Source organism: Lynx canadensis, chromosome B3, assembly GCF_007474595.2.
Source record: "Lynx canadensis isolate LIC74 chromosome B3, mLynCan4.pri.v2, whole genome shotgun sequence".
In the NCBI taxonomy this organism is placed as follows: domain Eukaryota; kingdom Metazoa; phylum Chordata; class Mammalia; order Carnivora; family Felidae; genus Lynx; species Lynx canadensis.
The window spans coordinates 131718400-131737057 of record NC_044308.2 but is presented as its reverse complement, the minus strand read 5'-3'; the positions used below and the strand labels follow the sequence as shown (position 1 = coordinate 131737057).

The following is an 18658-nucleotide window of genomic DNA, read 5'->3' as shown; positions in this document are numbered from 1 at the left end:
TTTTAAGTATAATTGTTTGTTATTTGAATATGGTTTACAGTTGCAGGAACTCATGGGATGCGTCTCGCTGTGTCTATTAGGATAGTTTTCTTATTTGAGCATTGAGTGCACTAGAATCTTTTAGTAAATCCAGTTCAGTTAATGGACACAACTAAGATTTTGTTGGGATCAAGGAGAAATTCGAGAAGCTGGTTTTCTTTTTCCCTTTCTGACTTTTACTTCTTAATTAAAGGTGCCTTTCCTTCTGTCTGCTTCTTAAATGTCAGTGTTCTTTAGGAATCTGTGGCCTTCTTTTCTTTTTACTTATTCTCTCTAGGTGATCATCTAGAGCCATGATTTTAATGTCCATGTCAGTTAACAGTGAGGCCCCAGCTTCTCTCCTCAACTCCAGATACCGCCCCCCATCCCTGCCAAATGTCATACAAATATACTATGTATGATACCTTTAAAACTGAATCTCTCTTTATTCCAACTCTCTTAAAAGACAAAGTTGACCCTTTCTCTGGCTTTGGCCTGCTTCTCCAGCCTTGTCTCTGGCCACTTTCCAGTTGGCACTCCTCCCCTCAGCTACCCTGAATTAGGCTTTTTCCTGAAGGCACCATGATCTCTCTAATCTTGCTGTCCTTTGGTCTGAAAGGCACTCTTACTTTTCTACCCAGCTCTTACATGGTTAAAGCGTTACTTTTACTGGAAAACTTTATCTTCTTCCTCACCTACCCAGGCTGGGTAAATGTGAGAAAACATGATACAGTAAAAAATGATAGAAAGCTAGGAGAGGAAGCAGTATGGGCTTGGTTATTTCTCTCTTATCCTCTCTGCTGTTGCTTAACCTGTGCTGAGGGAGGTTGATTTTGGCCATGTTAAGTTTATCAGGGCTACAGAGGAAGTGCTCCCAGATCTCCTTTTTTTTCACTGTCTGTACAGAGCTGGATGCTTCGAGGCTCTATGGAGATACATGGAGTTTTAAAGCTTTTGGCCCATTGTGGTTTGCTTTGTGTGTAGGATGAGCCAAGTCAGAAGAAGCATCAATAGAATGGGCAGTCCCCCTCTGACTATTCCTCACTTTATATTTGTTTTGTGAAATTTTAATCTCTACACAGTAGGTAGATTTCTTTTAGCTAGATATTTACTGATACCCTGTAATTCCCAAGACTCTCAGGAAAAGTAAGTCCTCTCCTCTTGTTCCCTTGGTCTTTCTGCCAGAGTGATTTGATGGAGAGCCACAACAAACTATATACTGTATCTTTTCATGGGAGCCATTCATTCTGCCCATTTGAGGGTTTAAATAGTAATTCTACTTTGCAGAATTTGTTTCTGAGTATTAGATGGCATTTCTCATTCAGACAGGTAGAGGGCATAGGTTCTTAAAGCTAGTTATGGTTGTGGTAAATTAACAATGATGATGATAACAAACATTTATGTAACATTAACCACATATTAACTTTTTTGTGTATGTATATATGTTAATTCTCATAGTAACCCTATGAAACACTTTTATTATTCCCACTTAATAGGTGAGGAAACTGCGGTTCAGAGAGGCTACATAACTGCTGAAAGTAATCTAATTAATTAATGAGAGATGGAGCTGATGTTCAAACCTAGGTAGTCTGATACCAGAATCTATGCTTTAAATCAGAGGTTAGTAAACTGGTGCACTTTCTGTAACAACTCAGTAAATATTTAAGCCTTGTAGACCATACATACGGTCTCTGTTGCCACTCCTCAGCCCTGCATTGTGGTAGGAAAGCAGTCATGGGCAGCTTGTAAAAGAATGGGTATGGCTGCACTCCAGTAAAATTTTATTTACAAAAACAGGATTCAGGAAGGATTTGGCCTGAGGATTGTAGTTTGCTGACCCCTGCTTCTAACCCAGGGCAAAAAATCTGTGTTGTGGGCTGATCCTTGTGATTTCTTCTTTATCCCTTTCAGTTACTTCCAAGTGTATTGTTAATTTGCACACATTTGGAGGATTTTCTGCACAACTTTCTGTTACTCTAATTTCTGTTTTTGTCAGAGAACATACTCTGTATTTTAGGGTTTTTTTTATTTGGTTAGGCTTATTTTGTGATTCAGAATTTTGTGATCTTCATGAAGTTTCATGTGCACTTGGAAAGGATGTGAAAAAAATATATTCTGCTGTTTCCTTTCTCTCCTTCTGTTTACTGTGCTGTCTTCATTCATTTTACTTATATGTATTTTGCAAATCTCATAATAACTATTGTTATTTTTGCCTTAAACAGTTTAAAAAGAAAATTAAAAATAAAAGTCTTATTTACATATTTACCATTTGGACGCTTAATTCACAGGTGTATCATTTCTGTCTGGCTGAAGTAATTTCCATTATCATATCTTCTAGTGCAGGTCTCACCTTCTGTTTACTTGAAAAAGCCTATTTTGACCCAGTTTTCCAAAGGTAATTTTGCTAGGTATACTGTTCTATGTTGCCTTTTTTCCTCCTTAGAATTTTTGAAGAGGTTATTCATTGTCATCTGACTTGTATAGCTTTAGATGAGAAATCTAGAATAACTTTTTTAATCTTTGTTCCTCCATACTAAAATTGTCTTTTTTTCTGACTGCTTTTAAGATTTTTCTCTTTAGCACTGGTTTTAGCAATTTGATTACCATTTGTGTTGATGTATGTTTTCTCTGTGTGTGTGATTATTCTGCTGGGAGTTTATTGAACTTCTTAGATTTGCTGGGTTTATGAGTTTCATCACATTTAGAAAATTTTAGCCATCATTTCTCTGATTTTATATTTTCTTTGCCTCCATCTTCTCCTTTTGGAACTACAGTTACCTGTATACTAGACCACTTGATGTTTTTCTAAAGTTAGCTGAGGCACCATCAATTTTTTTCCTTTTTTTTTCTGTGCTTTATTTTGAATCATTTCTCTTGCTGTATCTGTAAGTTCATCTATCTTTTCTTAATTTTCTAAATTGCTGTTAATCCTATGGTGTGAATTTTTATTTCACATAATTCAACATTTATTTTTACAAGTTATGTATGTTCTTTCAAATCTTCCATTTCTCTTTTTATTCTTTGTATGTTTTAAAATAATTCTTGGAGCACCTGGGTGGCTCAGTTGATTAAGCATCCGACTACGGCTCACAGTTTGTGAGTTCAGGCCCCACATCGGGCTCTGTGCTGACAGCTTGGAGCCTGGAGCTTGCTTTGGATTCTGTGTCTCCCTCTCTCTCTCTGCCCCTCCCCCACTTGCATTCTGTGTGTGTGCGTGTGTGTGTCTCTCTCTCTCAAAAATAAATAGGGGCGCCTGGGTGGCGCAGTCGGTTAAGCGTCCGACTTCAGCCAGGTCACGATCTCGCGGTCCGTGAGTTCGAGCCCCGCGTCAGGCTCTGGGCTGATGGCTTGGAGCCTGGAGCCTGTTTCCGATTCTGTGTCTCCCTCTCTCTCTGCCCCTCCCCCGTTCATGCTGTCTCTCTCTGTCCCAAAATAAATAAAAAACGTTGAAAAAAATTAAAAAAAAAATAAAATAAACATTACAAAATTTTTAAAAATAATAAAAATAATTCTTGAGCATCCTGAACATTTTCATTTTAATAGCGAATGTCTCCTAATTTTAATCATTTCTGTGATTCTTGGGTCTGCTTCTATTAACTGATTTTTCTTCTGGTTATTCATCACATTTTCTTCTTTGTTCACATGTCCAATAATTTTTTTTATTGGATGCTGGACACTATATGTGTTATATTCTGAATTCTGGATTTTGTTGTATTCCTATAAAGTATTTTGCACATTAAAAAAAAATAAAGTATTTTGTACATTGTTCTGGCAGGTAGTGCAATTCCTTGTGAATAAGTTGAATCCTTGTGAAAGCTTGCTTTCAAGCTTTTTGGGGGGCAGGGCTAGAGTAGCTTTTCCTCTAGGACTACTGGTTTAACTTTGCCACTAAGGTGCAACTCTTCTGGGATCCCTACTGAATACCTAGTGAATTCAAAGAGTTATCTCCATTCTGGCTATTGGGAACTTGAGTGATCCTGACCCTTTATGATCTCTGGGAATTTTTTGGCTGTAGCTCCCCAGTAATTGCTTTTTGTCCACAATTTGTTCTTTGCATGGCCTCACGGATTTCACCCTGGGCATGAAAAGATTGGTGTTCTCAAGGGGACCCATAAACAAATTTTCTGGAGCTCTTTCTCTGCTCTGCAAATCCTAGCCATGACGTCTGAACTCTAGGCTCGCTCTGTCTTCTCAAATCAGCAAGTCTGCTGGGCCCTGTTTGGATTCTACCTTTCTGTGCTATAATATGGAAATTGCCTCCTAGATGAAGGCTAGGGCAAGTACAGGTCTCACCTTGTTTGTTTCTCCCCCTTTGAGAGTTCACAGTGCTTCACTTCCTGTTTTGAATGTCTGAAAATGTTTGTTTTTGCACACTTGTGTAGTTTCTGGTTGTTTATGGCAGGGGGGCAGGTTCAGACCCTGATACTTCTCCATGGCTGGAATTCCATCTCTCACGTTTCTTAACCTCTCTCACACTTTCCATCTTGCTAGCTCCTCTTTTTAACTCTGTATCTTCATCTCCCTCTACTTGCCTATGTAACTCTTCCACTGAGTTTTAAATTTTATTTATTTTATTTTTCATTTCTAGAAATTCCATTCGCTTCTTCAGATATGCTTGGATACTTTTTATAGTCTCCTATTCCTTCTTCATATGAAGATATTTGAAGCCTTAATTTTATATCTGTTCACCTGATAATTCCAATGTCTGATGTTTTATAGGACTGATTTTGCTATTTGTCTTGATTTGCTGATTCTTACTTGTTGTTTCTTATTTCCCATGGTTATGGGGGTTAGAGGTGTTTATTGAATTGCTACTTGTAGGAATTCTTTGAGGGATGGATTGAAGTGTCAGTTCTCCAGATAGGATTTATATTCACCTGTGTTTGCTACATTGTTGAAGATGCTTGAAGACTGCAACCCTTAGGGCCACTCTGAATAAAATTTTCCCGCTTGAGGGGTTTATGATTAATGTGGAGTTAGGCCCTACAACCAGATGAAAGCTGCTTATATCTATCCATTTGCCAGGAGGTTTTTCTTCCCCTTCATGCATGCCACCTCTTTTTTTAAAAAGGGCTGGGGTGCCTGGGTAGCTCAGTCGGCTAAGCGCCCATCTCTTGATTTTGTCTCAGGTCATGACCTCACAGTTCCTGAATTTGAGTCCTGTGTCAGGCTCCATGCTGATAGCAGGGAGCCTGCTTGGGATAGTCATTCATTCATTCATTCATTCTCTCTCAAAATAAATAAATAAACTTTAAAAACAGGGGAGGGATGCTTTCTTGTTTTCCCTTTCTCTGAGCAGTTCACTGCTTTAGATATCTGAAATTCAAATCTATACCTTGGGCTGGCCCTAAACCTTATCTCCCTCCCATTCTTGTTCAGTCTACAGAACAAATATCAGGCTTACTAAGAGTTAGCTGGTGCCTTTAGAGTAAAGTGGATGTGGGAGCTTTCTTACCTTCCAGGATTCCTATGTGAAATCACTTTGTTTTTGTTCCAGATTTCTTAATTCCTTGACAGCTCAGCAGTGCATTTAAAAAGATGTTTTTACATTTTATCTAGCATTTTTGGTTTTTGGCAGGAGAGATGTTTTAGGGTATTTTGTCAGTGCTACTGTTAGAATGGAAGTCTCTCTTCTGTTTCTTAATGTGAAGAACTACGCATATGTGAATATTAACAAGATGAAATACATCCAGCCCTTCTCTATTAGGTCTATAAAACATAAATGTGTAAGTTTTGATGTTTTGATGCCCACAAGTAGAATTTGTTTATAATTTGCTTCCTTTTTGATTTGTTTGCTTTTTATTCCCTCATGGACTTCTTGGATATAATTCAGCGCTTGGTTTCAGTTGGACTTGATTCAAAGAATGCAGTTTGTGTTTGGGATTGGAAAAGGGGAAAAATGTTATCTATGGCCCCTGGCCACACAGACAGAGTAAGTATTCTCCTTTGGGGTTTCTACTGGGTACTGGATGGGGGAAAAGCCAGAGGAGAGCCAGAGGATTTTGTGTTTCTGTACTTTGTTATTGCCAGGTAGTTCATATGTAACTAATAATTTAAAGTACAACTGTAAATACTCAGAAAATTTTAGAACGTATATGTATTGTAGTACTCAAAAATATGACTCAGTATGCATAGTGTTAGCGCTAAACTTTTAACCATTGTTTGCTTCAGGATAAATGATGAATGGTTCATGCCTATGGTCTATTTAGTATGGTTTATCACTAATTTGTTATGTATATATCACAAAGTGAAAAATGATATGTATGTGTGAATTTGAAATTATGTATTCATATTAAAAATTTTAGAGACCTAACATTTTTTACTTTGGAAACTTGTTAAAAATACATTCCTTGTTCTAGGCTATATAAAGTTAATCATAAAAAATACTTTGTAGTCAACTTTTTAATTAAATTTACTTTTATAAACATACATCAAAAACGTTGTTATAAGCCTTGTAAAATGTCTCATTTGTGTGTGTGTGTGTGTGTGTGTGTGTGTGTGTGTAGTAAAATTATGACCTGAAGCAGCACAGGAGATATAGTGTTTGATTCTCTTGAGGGGGTGGGGGCGGGGGTGGAATCTATGAATGAATCTATAAAAGTAGCATAGAAAATTTTGTGTGTATTTGCATTTTGGAAAATAAACTTGTCTTTTAGCAGATTCTCAAAAGGGCCTGTTACACACTCACAAACACAATTTAGATAATTATTAAAGTGTAACAGATCAGATTTGTATATTTTAATTAGGTAATTGCATATTCTGACTTAAAGCATTACACACTTTGGATTTAGTAAATAGAGTATTATGAAGAATGGTACTGTTGGAATTTTTAAAGTATTTTTGTAGTTAGTATTTAAAGTTGCATCAATATGGTTTTCATATAATCTGTGTATGGTGACTTGTTAAACATTAATTTATAAGATGTAATCCTTATTATTACTGAAGAATATAATTTTATACATTTTTAAAGGTAATAAGCATCTTAGGTGATTATGCAGGCAGGTGTTAAAAGAAACATGGTGAAGAGTAACAGAATTGTTTTTTTCTGCTATGAAATTATTTTTCAAGAGCTTTTCTTTTGTTATTAAAGTACATGTTTCTATTGCATATGTTCAGCTGGGTTTTTTGTCATTTGCTATTATAACAAAAATGGTTATAATTTTGGTTAGAATTTAGAATTTTGGCAATCTTAGACAAGAACAAAGCCTGAGATCTCCAAATTTTAAGTATAAGGTAATTTTGTTTGACCCATAAACAATAAAGAAAGCTAAAAAATAAAAACAATTTTCACTGTGAAATAAATATTTGGATTCTTTATGTAAGTAGTTTTGTATGGTAGAAAACTATAAAAACATTCCCTATTTCAATTGCTTAAAAAAGTTCTCGGGGCACCTGGGTGGCTGAGTTGGTTAAGCATCTGGTTCTTGATTTCAGCTCAGGTTGTGATCTCACAGTCAGTGAGATTGAGCCCTGCGTTGGGCTTTGCACTGACAGTGTGGAGCCTGCTTGAGATTCTCTCTCCTTTCTCTCTGCCCTGCCCTCTCTCTCTCTTTCTCTCAAAATAAACAAACATTAAAAAAAGTTCTCTGTTTCTAGCTGTGTTAAGTGTACATTCCATTCATTATGTTTTCTGTGCAGAAATTATGTAGGTACTTGCCCCATGCCCTAGTTCTGTTGAACATTCTTGCGACTTACAGACGAAATTTTTTATTTTTTTTAATGTTTACTTATTTTTTTAGAGAAACTGAGAGAGGGAGAGAGGTGGAGAGAGAGGGAGAATCCCAAGTAGGTTCTTTGCTGTCAGCCCAGAGCCTGACACAGGGCTCCATCTCAGAAACCATGAGACCATGAGCATGGCTGAAATCTAGAGTCAGAAACCTAACCGACTGAGCCACTCACATGCCCCTGGACCAGATTTTTTAAAAAATTAAAAAGAGGCATTAATTTTCACTTCACTAGTTGTTTCATAAAGTTCATAGAAGCTAAGAAATAATTTTTTATTAATATTTTATTTTTATTTCAAATTTTTAAATTGTACTTAATATATATGGTAAAATTGGTTTCAGGAGTAGAATTTAGCAATTCATCACTTACATATAACATCCAGTGCTCCTCACAGCACCCATTACCCTTTTGGCCCATCCCTCACCCATTTCCCCTCTAGCAACCCTAAGTTTGTTCTACATAGTAAAGAGTCTTCTATGATTTGCTTCCCTCTCTTTTTTTCCCCCTTTCCCCTATGTTCATGTTTTGTTTCTTAAATTCCACATATGAGTGAAACCATATGGCATGTCTTTATTTAAGAAATAATTTTTGTTCATATCATTTACATATTTATTTCTCATGAGATTGTGAAGTGTGGGATTCTGATTATTATTCATTGAGGAATATTGTTTTATGATAGGTAGGGTGTTGGGGCATTTGGTCTTTTGGATGGATTCTTAAGTGATTCTGAAAATAAGTATTTTAACCATGAATCTGATTTGTTTACAGATATTTGATATCTCTTGGGACTTGTACCAGCCAAATAAACTTGTCAGCTGTGGTGTAAAACATATCAAGGTACTAGAAAGGTCTTGTTTTATAATAGTCATGTATACTTACTCTCTGCCCCTAAGTACTCACCACACTATTTACAATTTAGGGGAGTCTTAGGATTTTGACAGTACTTATTTTTAAAATGTCAACATTTTTAACGTTCTGTTGTTCAACCTAACAGGCATTTACTGTGTCATTACTGTGTGTGAGGCACTGTAAGGAGTATAGGTATGAGTAGGGAATGAATAAAACACTTTCCATAAAGAAATTTATAGTCTAGTGAAGTAGGTTTTACTACATCCATCTTGTTTTCTCATGTTTCACCTACAGAGTAAAATGTGAGCATAGGAAGCCAAGCAAAGGAAGAGATTTCCTGCACAGAGATAAGTTGGTGTGATGGAAGCAGCATGGACAGAGTTGGCTTTGCCACTTACCAGCTTAGCTGTTTGACCCGGGATGAGTCATGTAGCCTCACTGAGCTTTTTTCACATCTTAAAAATATGGCTGCTGTTATGTTATATAATCTATATAATCTATATAATCCTTGTAGATTGGATTAAGTAAGGCAGTGTTTATTCAAGTGCTTGTCAGTTCCTAGCACATAGCACCTGGTCATCTTTCTGACAGTATTATCTTTTCCTCTCTCTATATTTACTCTTTGATTTGACCTCACCCTTTGGTAGCCACTGTTTATTATGCTTATGAAAGCTCTGAATTTTGTTTTATAATTATAGTTCAGGTTTTGAAGCCCATATAGTCAGTGGTGATATTCATTCTTATGTTTACAATTACTTTTAAATCCCTGGTGCACATTGGAAATACTTGCTTCTTCCCCTGTCTGATATAACAGTTCCTTACAACAGTTAATTCCTAGTAAGTAAGGTTCTGTGTTTACATCCTTTCTTTTGGTATGCTTACTCCATCTGCATTTTCTCCAAAGCATCTTTAGCTGCCACTGCAATTCTGGTTTTGATATTCTGGTACTGATTTGATAATGAGTAGTATTAAGTCTTTATTTCTTTAACAGATACTCAGCAAAAGTCTTTATGCTAGATTTAAGGTAGAAATCTAGCATAGATTTGTACCTTACTGCAAGGGTAGTACAAATACTGCAAAGGTAGACATTTTTGTCTTTTTCATCTGTGATGAACAAGATGGTGTTTGTTATTCTTGATATAAAATGCTTAATAAATTATTGGCAAATTAATAAACATTACTGTTTTGTATTATAAATAAAACTGAAAGTTCCATTTTCAGATATTAAACACATGATTCTTCTGAATTAAACTATATTTTTACTGAGTGACATTTCTTTTCTTGTAGTTGAGTCAATGGAAATTATGGTAGATGTCTTTACAGGCAGTACACGTGAGGAAATGAAGTCCCAAAGATGATCTAGAACTTCACTGGCCAGTATAGTAGCAACTAGCTACATGTAGCTATTTAAGTTAATTAAAGTTAAATAAAGTTTAATCACTTCTTCTGTCACCCCAGTCATCACATTTCAAATGCTTAAGACCCACATGTATCCAGTGGTTACTCTATTGGACAATGTGTGTGTGTGTGTTTGTGTGTGTGTATATATATATATATATATATATATATATATATATATATGTATGTATGTATAGAGAAAGAGAATATTTTCATCATCGTGGAAAGTTCTGTTAGCTAGCATTGATCTGGATTATAGAACATGAGTGCTTTACTCTGAGCATCAAAAATTTTGGATACCTGGGTTTGACTCTCTGGAGATTCTGTCTCAGTTTATCTCTGTGGGGGCCCAGCATACTATGTTTTATCATTTCTCTTAGGTGAGGTCTCATGTGCAGCCAAATTTGAGAATCACTCCTAGATGAAAATAAATAGTAGGTTGAAATAGGGATTTGCTGATAGGAAGAGAACCAGCTATCCTTGTGCAAAGGGATCATGGGGCTTTTAGAATGAAAAATCATAAAAATTCATTGATTAAAGCATTCATTATTGAATGGATAAGCATCATAATTTTTTTGAGGCTTCAGGTTTTTTTTTTTAATTTTTTTTAACGTTTATTTATTTTTGAGACAGAGAGACAGAGCATGAACGGGGGAGGGTCAGAGAGAGGGAGACACAGAATCCAAAACAGGCTCCAGGCTCTGAGCTGTCAGCACAGCTGTCAACACAGAGCCTGACGCGGGGCTCGAACCCACGGACCTCGAGATCATGACCTGAGCCGAAGTTGGCCGCTCAACCGGCTGAGCCACCCAGGTGCACTGAGGCTTTGGGTTTTAAACTAAGATCTTTAGGTCTTAAAATAAGATCTCAACAGATGAGGGGAGATGTTTAAGTATGTAACAATCAATGTTATTTTAAGTGGTAATTTACTTACTATAAAGTTGAATTTATTCTCTGGGCCAAATTTCTTTATGCAAAACTATTTATTCTGTATATCAATGCCCTAATCCATTTTTGTTTATTTCTTTCTACACACTATTAAAATTTACCTGAATTCACATAAAAGAATAAAAACCTTGGTCATGAAGATTTATGTTTGACTTCCCATTTTCTCCTAAGAATGAACTAATTATTCCAAATGTGTATCTTTTAAGCTTTACAAGTAAAAGAATTGCTCAGCTTTGAAAATATCAGTGAGAACACCATTTTCCCCCCATCTTTACTAACTTCATCAAAGATTGGACGTTAGGTTGGTCCTCTTTCCTAAGAGTGTCTGATGTCTTATCTTCATTTTCATTGCTAACCCATAGCCAAGTCTTTCAATGTCTTGAGTTTCATGTAAATTTTTTTCAGAAACCGAAGGGGGGAAGCATAGCCTATTTTTAAAATAATCTAGTTCACCCCCCTTATTCTTACAGATAAGGATTGAAACCAGTGGCTTATCAGCTATAATATAGCTATTGACAACACTAGGATGAGGATGTGAACATTTGAAAGCTAATGTTTCATAAGGGAATTTCTTAGGTAATTTTTAGTCTGCTAATCTAATATAGCTTCAAAGTACTAGAAATATTTTACTTTATTTTATAAGCATTCTTTGGTAATTTGATTATACTGTGTACCTTTTAGTTCTGGAGTTTATGTGGAAATGCTCTGACCCCAAAACGAGGGGTCTTTGGTAAAACTGGTGACCTTCAGACAATTTTGTGCCTGGCCTGTGCAAGGGATGAATTAACATATTCTGGTGCACTTAATGGGGATATATATGTTTGGAAAGGAATCAATCTTATAAGGACAATACAAGGAGCCCATACTGTAAGTATATTTAAATATTTTAAACACTTTTCGATAACTGCTTACCTTCTTGTCGTAGAGCAAAAGATTATGTAATGTAGCAGACCTTCTAGTCAGTTCAGTTACTTGAAAAATGTTGTTCTAACTGAATTAGCCTGTTTTCAAGATTTCAGTGAAGAAGTGTTATGCAATTAGACATGTAGATATTTATTAAATTAGTGTAATTACTACCTTGTTCAAGCCATTGCTCTGGTATTTGTATCTTCCTCAGAGTGTTATTGATAAAAAGCTTATTAAATTCAACAGTAAAAGTATTCTAGATTAACTACAACAGAATAAAGCTAGAACTCTTGTGGGTAATATTCTAGAAAAAATATACCTTTTTAATTTTATTATTATTATTTCATTAAGTGAGTGAGTGGCAACGGAATTTAATTTTTGTAATTCCTGAGATTTTCATATAGAAAAGTTATCAAACTGGGAAAAAATCTGTTGTTAAAACTTTTTAGTGTTTTTTGGATTAGGGATTTTTAGCAGTTGGGTCCCTCACATAATGAAGGGACCTAGAGAGCACAGAGCTGCCCCCATGGTGAGCAGTAAGATCTCAAGTAGAAAAGTTATTAAATGTATTTATATGAACCACGATAAATATATAATATGTTACATATTAAATACATTAAAGAACTACTTAGAACAGGACTTGCTTTAAGCAAAAGACCAGAAATATCAGATTCTTTTGCACAAAGGTTGTGGCAACTTACATTTTCATCATCAGTATATAAAAATACCAGTTTGCTCTTCATATTCCTCAGTGCAGGATTTAACCACTGTTGTAAATTTTTGCTTGTTTTCTGGGTGACAAGTAGTAACTTCTTGTTTTGATTTTGTTTCCTAAATATATGTAATTTCATATATTTGTTGACTGCTTGAAATTCCTTTTCTATTAATTGGTTTTTCTTACCCTTTGCTCTTTTTTGTTATTTTTGTCCGTGGGTTTTCTTTATTCATTTGTATGTTAGGGTATTAACCTTTCAGTGGTCATACATATTGCAGATATTTCCCCGATCTGTTTGCCTTTGCTTATGATATCTTTTGTCATATGAAAAATTTGTTTTCCTTTATGGCTTATGGGTAAACTGCCTTGCATAAAAGGTCTTTCATAGCTCAAAGTTATATAAATGTTCTTTTGACTCTTTTCTAACATTTATTTCTCACATTTAGAATGTAATGTCTACAATTCATTTTTATACGTGGTATAAGGTTTAACTTTATATATGTCTCTATATGTCCATATCATTGGTCATATATTGTACATAGATACATGTATACATAGATTTATTTCTAGATTTTCATTTGTGTCTTCTGTTGTATTTGTTGATTGCTGTCATACCAAAATCTTTTAAAGTGGGTTTCTGCCTACATTACAGATTTTCTTAAAGAGTACATATTGTTAAATTATTTTATTTTCTCCGCTAGGCAGGAATTTTTAGTATGAATGCTTGTGAAGAAGGCTTTGCTACTGGTGGCAGAGATGGCTGTATTCGCCTTTGGGATTTAACTTTTAAACCGATTACTGTGATTGATCTCAGGGAAACAGACCAGGGATACAAAGGTAATAACAAATGTGTCACTACTAGACAAATTCTAAATGTACCAAGGATTGTCTGTTTCTTTTAGTAAATATAAATGTAGGTTTTATAAATATAAATGATATTTAAATTTGCCCGTTCCTACTGTATAGATTTAATTGATCTCCTTTTATTGAAGAGGAGAGTTTGCCTGAAGACAGTCTAGGTTTACTATTATGACATGGATTCTTGTATATGTCTAATGCTTATTAAAATGGGATTTACAGGGGCGCCTGGGTGGCGCAGTCGGTTAAGCGTCCGACTTCAGCCAGGTCACGATCTCGCGGTCTGTGAGTTCGAGCCCCGCGTCAGGCTCTGGGCTGATGGCTCAGAGCCTGGAGCCTGTTTCCGATTCTATGTCTCCCTCTCTCTCTGCCCCTCCCCCGTTCATGCTCTGTCTCTCTCTGTCCCAAAAATAAATAAACGTTGAAAAAAAAAATTAAAAAAAAAATAAAATGGGATTTACAGAGAGATGGGATAAGGGCTTGCTTAGGTAACCTTGGATTTTGAAAATATTTATCTGTTAGAATGCTAAATATAACTATTTAGCAAACTGTTGAAAATAAAACGTGTTGAGGGTTGAGGAAAGTTTTGTTCAATTGAGAGATTTTTTCTTCTTTAGGGACTTAAAAAATTGATATATTAAAACAGTCTTTCACAATAAAAATAAAAGTTTTATTCACTAGAGCGGTACTTAGGATTGGAAGTTGCAGAAGTCTATGGTTAAGCCTTATTTCAGTCAACTTACTAGGTGGGTGACCTTGGGCTACATATTTAATCTCCTCCATAAGTGAGAATAAGACTGTCTCCTAGGATTAAATGAGCTAATTTAATATGTATAAAATGTTTAGAAGACTGTCTGGCACATAATAATCATCTAGTAAATGTTAACTGTTACACTATTTTCATTCTGTTTTGTTGAGCATTATTGTACCTTAAAGTTTGCAAAATAATTTGACACTTTGTCCTATTTGACCTTTACAAGAACATTGTAAAGTTCACAGTATCTTTATGTTGGCCACATGATACAGATGAGAAAGTAGAGAAACACTAGCTTTCCTAAGGTTATAAAAGGGATTGTGGAATATACAGAAAAAGTAGAAGTCTCTCTTTTTAATGCTTTAGTGAACAGATGGAAGAAATGAAATATAGACACATGAAAAGTCAGATTATTATACAGAGAAAAATAGTACAATTACTTTGTCGTTCCTGCTTAATTAATTTTGAGATGGCTGAAGTGGTCAGACTATGGAGTTGTCTATGAGGAAGAAGAACGTATGTCTTGAAGGATGGATAGAAATTAGGCATATAGGAAGAGAGAACTATCATTACAGATAGCAAACAAAATGGATAATTGAAGACAATGTGTAGATCAAAGACTTGGAGATTTCTTTTGTCTTACATCTAAGGGGTAAAAGGTACAAAAATTAAATTGATTTAGCAGATCGGCATTATGTTATTACAGCACTGATCTTAAATACAATTTACTTTTGACTAGGTTTGTCTGTGAGGAGTGTTTGCTGGCGAGGTGACCACATTCTAGTTGGAACACAGGACAGTGAAATTTTCGAAATTGTGGTGCATGAAAGGAATAAACCTTTCCTAATTATGCAAGGGCATTGTGAAGGTGAACTTTGGGCACTTGCTGTTCATCCTACAAAACCTTTGGCTGTGACTGGAAGTGACGATCGTTCAGTCAGGTAAGCAGATCATAGCATAATTGCATAGGCTGGAATTTTTCCTTAGAAAAACATAAAAACTTCATAAAAATACTTTGATTTAAATATTAACAGCTTACAGTATACAACTGAACATAATTAATTGGTATTTAATAGAATAAACAACTTACAAGATTTCTTTTCTCTTGATAACATAAGTTGAAGATTGTTCCATTATCAACATGTTCACAGATATCTGTCTTTTTAATAGTCATATAATATCCCACTGCATGGATATACTGTAATTTATTCAACTAAACTATTTTTTTTAATTAAAATAGAGTTGACATATAGTATTACATTAGTTTCAGGTGTATAACATAATGATTCAACAATTATATACTTTACAAAATGCTGACCGCAATGAGTATAGTTATTATCTGTCATCACCAAAGTTATTACAATATTGACTATACTCCTTATGCTGTTCTTTTCATCTTGTGACTTATTTTATAACTGAAAGTTTGTACCTCTTAATCTCCTTCCCCTACTTTTCCCATTTCTCCATCGTCCGCCACTCTGACAACCACGTTTGTTCTCTGTATTTATGAATCTGGGGTTTTTTTTGTTTGTTTTTTAGATTACATATATAAGAGAAATCATATGGTATTTGCTTTTCCTGACTTAATTTGACTTAGTTTAATATCCTCTAGGTCCATTCGTGTTGTTGGAAATGGCAAGATTTCATTCTTTTTTTATGGCCAATTCCATTTTGTATATATACCATACCTTGTTTATCCATTAATCTATTTTTTTTCTTTCCAAGATTTTATTTAAATTCCAGTTAGTTAACATGTAGTACTGGTTCCAGGAGTTGAATTTAGTGATTCATCACTTACATATAACACCCACTGCTCATCACAACAATTGTCCTCCTTTATCCATCAACCATTTAGCCCATTGCCCTACGGACCTCCCACCCCCCACCAGCCAACCCTCAGTTTGTACTCTATAGTTAAGAGTCTCTTAGGGTTTGTCTCCCTCTCTTCCCCCCTTCCACTTCCCCTATGTTCATCTGTTTTGCTTCTTAAATTCCACATATGAGTGAAATCATATGGTATTTGTCTTTCTCTAACTGACTTATTTCACTTAGCATAATACACTTTAGTTCTATCCATGTCATTGCAAATGGCAAGATTTTATTCTTTTTGATGGGCTGAATAATATTCCAGAGAGTGTGTGTGTGTTTATGTGTGTGTGTGTGTACGCGCACACACGCGTGTGTACACATCTTCTCTTCTTTAGCCATTCATCAATGGACATTTGGGCTCTTTCTATAATTTGGCCATTGTTGATAGTGCTGCTATAAACATTGGGATGCATGTACCTCTTCTAGTCAGTATGTTTGTATCCCTTGGGTAAATTCCTAGTAGTTCAATTGCTGGATTGTAGGGTAGTTCTATCTTTAACTTTCTGAGGAACCTCCAGAGCACTGTTGTCCACAGTGTCTGCACCAGTTTGCATTCCCACAAACAGTGTAAGGTTCCCCTTTCTCTGCATCCTTGCCAACATCTATTGTTTTCTGAGTTGTTAATTTTAGCCATTCTGACTGGTGTGAGGTAGTATTGATTTGTGGTTTGATTTGTATTTCCCTGATGATGAGTGATGTTGAACATTTTTTCACGTGTCTGTTAGTCATTTGAATGCCTTCTTTGGAGAACTGTCTCTTCATGTCTTTTGCCCATTTCTTCACTGGATTTTTTTTTTTTTTTTTGAGTGTTGAGTTTGGTAAGTTCTTTATAGATCTGGGATACTAGCCCTTTATCCAATATGTCATTTGGAAATATCTTTTTCCCTGTTATAGGTTGCCTTTTAGTTTTACTAATTGTTTCCTTTGCTTTTCAGAAACTTCTTATCTTGAAGAAGTCCCAACAGTTCATTTTTGCTTTTGTTTCCCTTGCCTATGGAGATGTGTCTAATAAGAAGTAGCTATGGCCAAAGTCAAAGAAGTTGGTGCCTGTGTTCTCCTCTAGGATTTTGATGGTTTCCTTTCGCACATTTAGGTCTTTCACCATCTTTTTTTTTTTTTTTAACGTTTATTTATTTTTGAGACAGAGAGAGAGCATGAACGGGGGAGGGTCAGAGAGAGGGAGACACAGAATCTGAAACAGGCTCCAGGCTCTGAGCCATCAGCACAGAGCCCGACGCGGGGCTCGAACTCCTGGACCGCGAGATCGTGACCTGAGCCGAAGTCGGCCGCTTAACCGACTGAGCCACCCAGGCGCCCCAGGTCTTTCACCATCTTGAGTTTGTTTTTGTGAATGGTATAAAAAAGGGGTTCTGTTTCATTCTTATGCATGTTGCTGTCTAGTTTTCCGAATACCATTTGGAAAAAGACTGACTTTTTTCCATTGGATATTCTTTATTGCCTCATCAAAGATTTGTTGACCATATACTTGTGGGTCTATTTCTGTGTTCTCTATTCTGTTCCCTTGATCTATGTGTCTATTTTTGTGCCAGTACCATACTGTCTTTATGATTACAGCTTTGTAATACAGCTTGAAGTCTGGAATAGCGATGCCTCCCACTTTTCTTTTTCAGTATTGATGTAGCTATTCAAGGTTTCTGGTTCCGTACAAATTTTAGAATTATTTGTTCTAGCTTTGTGAAGAATGCTGGTGTTATGTTGATAGAGATTGCATTGAATGCATAGATTGCTTTGGGTAGTATAGACATTTTAACAATATTTGTTCTTCCAATCCATAGCATGGAATGTTTTTCCTTTTCTTTGTGTCTTCTTCAATTTCTTTCATAAGTGTTTCATAAGTGTAGTTTTCAGACTAAAGATCTACCTGTTTGGTTAGTAATATTCTTAGGTATCTTATAGTTTTTGGTACAGTTGTAAATGGGATAGAGGGATGCCTCAGTGGCTCAGTTGGTTAAGTGTCTGACTTCATCTCGGGTCTGGTCTTACAGTGTGTGAGTTCAAGCCCCACATTGGACTTCACATTGATGGTGTGGAGTCTGCATGGGATTCTCTCTCCCATTCTCTGTCCTTTCCCCACTCCCATGCCCTTTTTCAAATAACTAATCTTTAAAAAAGTGAATGGGATCGATTCCTTGGTTTCTGTTTCTGCTGCTTCGTTACTGGTGTATAGAAATGCAGCAGTTTCTATACGTTGATTTTATATCCTGCGACTCTGCTGAATTCATGTGCCAGTTCTAGCAGTTTTTTGATGGAGTCTTTTGCATTTTCCATGTAGAGTACCATGGCATCTGTGAAGAGTAGAAGTTTGACTTTTTCTTTGCCAATTTTATACATTAGTATGTTGATGAGTACTTAAGATTGTTTCCATATCTTGGCTGTTATAAATAATGCAGCAATGAACATGGGAATATATGTATATTGTTGAATTATTGGTTTTGGTTTTTTGAGTCAGTACCCAGAAGTGCAGTTACTGGCTTATATGGTATTAATATTAATTTTGGGGGGAACTATCCATATTGCTTCCTTATTGGCTGTACCAATTTACCCTCCCACCAGTAAGACACAAGAGTTCCTTCTGTCCACATCCTCACTAAGACTTG

At 35.7% G+C, this 18658-nt stretch overlaps 1 protein-coding gene across 4 annotated transcripts in view; it reads left to right on the top strand.

Moving 5' to 3' along the window:
• EML5 (EMAP like 5) overlaps positions 1–18658 on the top strand; it is a 179326-nt gene that overhangs the window by 29294 nt on the left and 131374 nt on the right. For 3 of the 4 annotated variants that reach the window (XM_030319747.1, XM_036064284.1, XM_036064285.1), the window contains exons 3-7: positions 5852–5950; positions 8512–8580; positions 11620–11805; positions 13261–13396; positions 14911–15112. In XM_030319747.1, coding sequence (XP_030175607.1) covers positions 5852–5950; positions 8512–8580; positions 11620–11805; positions 13261–13396; positions 14911–15112 — 692 coding nt within the window. Of the gene's footprint in view, positions 1–1523; positions 1639–5851; positions 5951–8511; positions 8581–11619; positions 11806–13260; positions 13397–14910; positions 15113–18658 lie in introns of those variants that run through there. The other variant, XM_032593437.1, reaches the window with a different exon arrangement.